The following is a 5,833-nucleotide window of genomic DNA, read 5'->3' as shown; positions in this document are numbered from 1 at the left end:
CGGGGAGTGACAGTTGCCCGGAACCACACGTGTTTGTGAGTGTGCGTGGGCAGAGGGCTGGAGGGCCTCAGGAGGCGGGCACTGACCCCTGTGGCAAACCCGTGTTCATGCCAGTCCTGACTGGCATGCTATTCTCAGGGCCAAGCCCAGGTGTGTCCCTGGTGCCAACTCCAGGGCTGATCTCAGCTCTGACCCTGGCACCAACGTCTACCCCTGGTGAGGGGTGAGCAAGCTGTTCCCGCATCCCCTGCCTGGTTGAGGCATGTGGTTCTGGGCAGCTGTGACTCAGGGGCCTGGGCTGGGGGTGACCCCGACTTTCCCTCTCCCTTTCTCCCTCTCTCCCCCAGATCTGCATTCAAGTGGTGGCCCGGCGGCCCCACAGCCTCAGCTCAGAACTCACAGGCACCTGCAGCCTGCTGGCCTCCAACCTCAGTCGCCAGGCCCTGGTCTCTTTCAACGACATTGGTAAGGATACTCGCTGGCCTTGGGCAGCTCTAAGGAGGTTTCCTTGAGTCTCTAAGAAGGGGCACCTGCCCATGGAAGATACGGAAGGACACAGGCCCAGAAAGGGCAAGTTGGGCCTAGGCCCGCCGTGGGCTAAGTGTGGGCTTACCCCAAGCTGAACAAGGAGGCTGTCTGACTCTGAGCTCTTTCATGTGTATTTTTAAAGAAAATCTCCTGGATCCTGAGGCACATGCGGATGCTGGAGACTGCTACAGGAACAAAAAAGGCAGCACTGAGAATACAGCCAGGCAGCGCCGGGATCTGAAGGCCAAAGAGGAGGAGGAGGAGGAGGAGGAGGAGGAGGAGGAGGAGGAGGAGGAGGAGGGAGCTGGTGAGAAGAGGCAGATCTGGGTTGCTCTCTGAGGCTCTCAGAGCTGATGCCTAGGCTGGCAACTTCAGGGGTGAGAGCTGCCTAGGTCTGGGAGATGGGGAACAGTGGCTGGATTCTACTGTCTGGATTCTACAGGCCTGACCACCCCCAGCTCTGCCCCCCTCCATCTTACTGATGGGGAAACTGAGGCCCAGAGAGTGGGAGTGATGGGAGTGGCTCGCAGAGTCAGAGCCTGAGCAGGTCCTGGCTCTCTCGCAGCCTCTGAGACAAGGCCTCGCTGTTGGGAGCTTCACCAACTTCTTCCCTGAACTGAGCCCTTGGGGCTTGAATGGGGTGGGTGTCCTATAGGGCAGGACATGCCACCCTCACACCTGCCCCAGTTCCATGCCCACTCCGGACCTGCTCCCTGTCTTGGCCCAGGCACCGAGATCGCCATCGTCCTGGATGGCTCGGGAAGCATTGATCCCCCCGACTTCCAGAGAGCCAAAGACTTCATCTCCAACATGATGAGGAAGATCTATGAGAAGTGCTTCGAGGTGGGCTTCCCTAGGAGCTAGACGCACACAGTCTGTTGCTATCTATCGCTATGAACAAACCACCTCGAAACAGCTACCATTGATCTGCTCACAGTTCTATGGGTCAGCTATTTGGGCTGGGCTCAGCTGGGCGGTTCTTCTGCTGCTGGTCTTGCCTGAATTTTTTCCTGCAGCTGCAGGTGTCTGGTTACTTGACTGGGACTGGTTGGCCTCACTTGTCTGGCCATGTGTGGTCAGACAGCAGGTCAGCCCAACGTTTTCATGGCTGCAACATTCCAAGAGGGCAAGGCCTAATGCACACAAGCACTTTTCATGTCTCTGGTTTTATCCCATTTGCTGATATCCCAAAGGCCAAAGAAAGTCACATGGTGGCTACGAAGGGGAGAGGGCGTACACATGGATGTGGGTTCAGGGAGAAGTCTGCGATCCACTGGGAGCTGTCACTGTCACATCTCCCTCTGCCTTAGCACCTCCTCTTGCCTTCAACAAGAAGGAATGAGTGGATTCTTCCTCAGCGTCCAGGGGGAGCCATTCAAGGGCTTTGGGCATGGCCACTCTGCCAACCTCCTCCTCCTCTGCCCCTCCCTCCAGTGCAGCTTTGCCCTGGTGCAGTACGGAGGCGTGATCCAGACTGAGTTTGACCTTCAGTACAGCCAGGATGTGATGGCCTCCCTCAGCAAAGTCCAGAACATCACTCAAGTGAAGAATGTCACCAAGACAGCCTCTGCCATGCAGCATGTCCTGTGAGTATGAGGGCAGCGGGAATTACCTGAACACCTACTGGGTGCTGGCCGGCATCCCTGCCTAGAGGCTTTGAGGCGTCATGCCTGGAGAGGTGGCAGGACAGAACGGTAAAGAGGAGAGGATCAGGGTTCTAGCTCCTCCTCGGTTGAAAGGAGAATGTGAGGTCTTTCAGTCCAGCCTTGGCTGATGAATGACACCCCAGGACAGTCCTCCAAAGAGCCTCCTGAGGACCCCTCTTGAGAGTGGAGCACAGAGCAGACCGTGGGGGGGCTCAGTGGCCGGGCTGCCTGGGTCCACATCCCAGCGCCCGTCTGTACCTGGAGACCTGGGTGCCAGACCTCTCCGTGCTTGGTTCTCACGTGTAAAATGGGAATAATAATAGCCCTTGCCTTAGAGCAGTGGTTCTCAACCTTGGCTGCACATTAGAATCACCTGGGAATCTTTTTAAAATCCTGATTTCTGGCCCTAACTGGTTTGGCTCAGTGGATAGAACATCAGCCTGCGGACTCAAGGGTCCCAGGTTTGATTCCGGTCAAGGGCATGTACCTTGGTTGCAGGCATCCCCAGTAGGGGGTGTGCAGGAGGCAGCTGATGGATGTTTCTCTCTCATCGGTGTTTCTAACTCTCTATCCCTCTCCCTTCTTCTCTGTAAAAAATCAATAAAATATATATTTTTTTTAAAAATCCTGATTTCTGGGCCTCATCCTCCGGAAATTCTGTTTCTTTGTTACTAATGTTGTGGCCCCACCCCATAGCAAAGAAACAGAATTTCCGGAGGATAAGGCCCAGGAGTCAGGATTTTGAAAAGATTTCCAGGTGATTCTAATGTGCAGCCAAGGTTGAGAGCCACTGCCTGAGAGGATTCTGTGAGGATTAAATGGGTTAAAATACATACAGTGCCTATAAGAGTGCCTGGCACATAAGTGCTCTGTAAATATTAGCCTCTGTTCTTAATGTCATTGTTATTCCCACACACATCTATTCCCTGTGCTGTCCAGCACCTTTCTGTTGGGAGCAGGTGCCCCACCTCCACCCAGCCCTGCTGGGTCCCCACCCCTCTTGGGGCCCTTGTTCCCCTGCGAGGGCACCTTAACCCTCTCCAATTCTAAAACAGGTTTGTGAATAAAATCTCCCCAAGCTCAGCCATCTCTCTGGCCAAGTCCTCCACTTCCTTTACTCTCCCTACTTAGAGACAACATCTTCTCACCAAGCCACGGCTCCAGAAAAGAGGCCTCCAAGGTCATGGTGGTGCTCACCGATGGGGAGATATTCATGGACCCCCTCAGCCTCACGACTGTCATCAACTCCACAAAGATGCAAGGCGTTGAGCGCTTTGCCATTGGGGTAAGGGCCAGGAGCAGGGGGCGCCTCCTAAGTCTCTGTAGGGGAGGAGCCAGGGTTCCTGGGAGGGGCTTCTGTAAGCAGCTTACCAAACCCTGTTCTGTGCACACTCACCAACGTTTCTTCCCGCCTCACGTCCCGGGCAGCACACCCACTCCCACAGAGGCTCATTTCCCCAACGTGGTCACAGCTCACTTGCTCAGCAGCGATGGGGAGAGCAGCGGCAACTCCGGGAGCCCACATCAGGGTGGGGTGGGGGGTTGGTCCTAGAGGAGATGGTGGTGAGCTGAGCCTTGGAGGACAGGCAGGAGTAACTGGCCGAGGGTCCAGGGGAGGAGGGGAGAGCGCTGCAGGCAGAGGGAACAGCGTGTGCAGAGGTGAGAAGGAGCCTGTGTGTTCAGGACAACACATGTAGACTGGTAAGACGACGGTGTGTGTGTTTGGGGGAGAACAGGGAGCAGGGAAAGTAGGGGGCAGGAGGTGGAGGCCCTGAAGGCCAGGCGGCGAGGCCGGCTCTCTCCCTGGGCCTGGAGAGGCCTCGGGGCTCAGGAAGCAGCCAGCTCTCAGGTGTGGATCCACGGATCCGGGGCCTCTGTGCAGGTGGGAGAGGCATTTACGAAGCCTAAGACTGAGACGGAGCTGAAGCTGATCGCCTCGCATCCTCCGGAGACTCATGCCTTCAAGGTGACCAACTACGCGGCGCTGGATGGGCTGCTGAGCCAACTGCAGCAAAGTATCGTCCTCATGGAAAGTGAGGGCTCCAGGGTCCTCGCCACCCTGTGCTGCCTCCTCGGCATTCAGCAGGAGGTCTGAGCCCTGCCCTCCAGCCCCACCCCGGGGCTCCTCTTGTGACTCTCAGGGCAACTCCCGTCACCTCTTTGAGCCTCGGCTGTTCCATCTCTAAAAAGGCGACCGTATCCCCAGGCCTCTGCACTTCCTGAGTGTCCACCCAGCTCTGATGAGCTGGCCTGGTGCTGGAGAAAGAAGAATGACAGGCGTGGAGACCCAGGCCCCGAAGGAGGGAGGGAACTGCCCAGGCTCTCGTCCGGTAGCTGCTAAAGCAGGACCCACATCTCCACTCTCAGCTTGGTTCTGTTCCCATCACACCAAACCCAGTTCCGTCTGGGAGCGAGGCCAGGCTGGACCCTTCCCTGGCTTGGTTGCTCCCTCCACCCTGCCCAGAGCAGTGTCTCACTGGGTGTCTTGGCTTCCAGGCACGGTCGGAGAAGCCCTCCACTTCCAGCTGGCACAGGTCGGGTTCAGCGCCCAGATCCTGAAAGAGGTATGTGGCCAACTCAGCATGGAGGAGGGCCCAGCAACACCCAGGGACTAGGGGCCCTGGGCCACAGAGCAGCTCTGCCTCCTGGTCATGCCTCTGAAGGAGCCACGTTAGGATAACGGAAAACTTCCGCTTATCTGGGACCCTGAGGTAGACAAAAGAATGGCCACATTCATCCCGGGGGTCGTCTTGTTCTGTGTGTTCAAGGATTGAGCTGTTCTTAAAATACATACTAGGCCAGTGATGGCGAACCTTTTGAGCTCGGCATGTCAGCATTTTGAAAAACCCTAACTTAACTCTGGTGCCGTGTCACATACAGAAATTTTTTGATATTTGCAACCATAGTAAAACAAAGATTTATATTTTTGACATTTATTTTATATATTTAAATGCCATTTAACAAAGAAAAATCAACCAAAAAAATGAGTTCGCGTGTCACCTCAGACACGCGTGTCATAGGTTCGCCACCACTGCACTAGGAGCAGGCTTTGGCCTGGGCCAGCTCGCCAAGTTGCCTACTTCTCCCCACCAGAGGCACTGTTCCCACAGGTGGGCCGAGATGCAGGCACGGAGGGCAGGGCATGGTAGGAGCACGGTTAGTTAGGACTGTCACTCGGCCCAGGCTGGGCAACCTGGGAAGAAGGAGACGAGCACTCTCTTCTCTGTCTCCTTTGAGTGCTTCCTTCACGCCTGGGCCAGGATGGCTTCTGCTCTGGGGTTGGTATTAGAGGGAAGGGTCATGGGTACAAGGCAGGAACCAGTGTTTGCCATCTCACCTTCCTCCTGCATGGCTGGCCAGGTGGGCCTGGGGCCACGGAACACCCCTGTTCCCCCACAGCACAAGGTTCGCTGTGCTGGCAGTAGACCCGAGGTCACAGCGGCTGACCCCGGGCACCTCCAGCTCAAATGGCCTCCTCGTCCCCTGCAGGAGCAGCTGCTGCTCGGTGCTGTTGGGGCCTTTGATTGGTCCGGGGGCGTGTTGCTCTATGACAGGCACAGCTGCCGGGGCCAGTTCCTGAACCAGACGGTGGTGGACAGCAAGGCTGGAAAGCACAGCTACCTGGGTGAGGGCGGGGCCCGGAGACCACCTGGGTGGGG

The 5,833-nt window shown here is 56.6% G+C and overlaps 1 protein-coding gene across 1 annotated transcript in view; it reads left to right on the top strand.

Moving 5' to 3' along the window:
* Positions 1-347: 347 nt before the first annotated feature.
* ITGAE (integrin subunit alpha E) overlaps positions 348-5,833 on the top strand; it is a gene marked incomplete at its 5' end in the record, with an annotated part of 32,755 nt that continues 27,269 nt past the window's right edge. Inside the window, 8 exons of the mRNA XM_006105146.3 lie at positions 348-465; positions 671-835; positions 1,256-1,371; positions 1,963-2,114; positions 3,306-3,459; positions 4,057-4,207; positions 4,671-4,738; positions 5,664-5,799. Coding sequence (XP_006105208.1) covers positions 348-465; positions 671-835; positions 1,256-1,371; positions 1,963-2,114; positions 3,306-3,459; positions 4,057-4,207; positions 4,671-4,738; positions 5,664-5,799 — 1,060 coding nt within the window. The remainder of the gene's footprint in view (positions 466-670; positions 836-1,255; positions 1,372-1,962; positions 2,115-3,305; positions 3,460-4,056; positions 4,208-4,670; positions 4,739-5,663; positions 5,800-5,833) is intronic.

The sequence above is a fragment of the Myotis lucifugus genome, unplaced genomic scaffold, assembly GCF_000147115.1.
Source record: "Myotis lucifugus unplaced genomic scaffold, Myoluc2.0 scaffold_639, whole genome shotgun sequence".
Lineage (NCBI taxonomy): Eukaryota > Metazoa > Chordata > Mammalia > Chiroptera > Vespertilionidae > Myotis > Myotis lucifugus.
The sequence above is the reverse complement of the archived record's forward strand: the minus strand, read 5'-3'. Positions and strand labels throughout refer to the sequence as shown.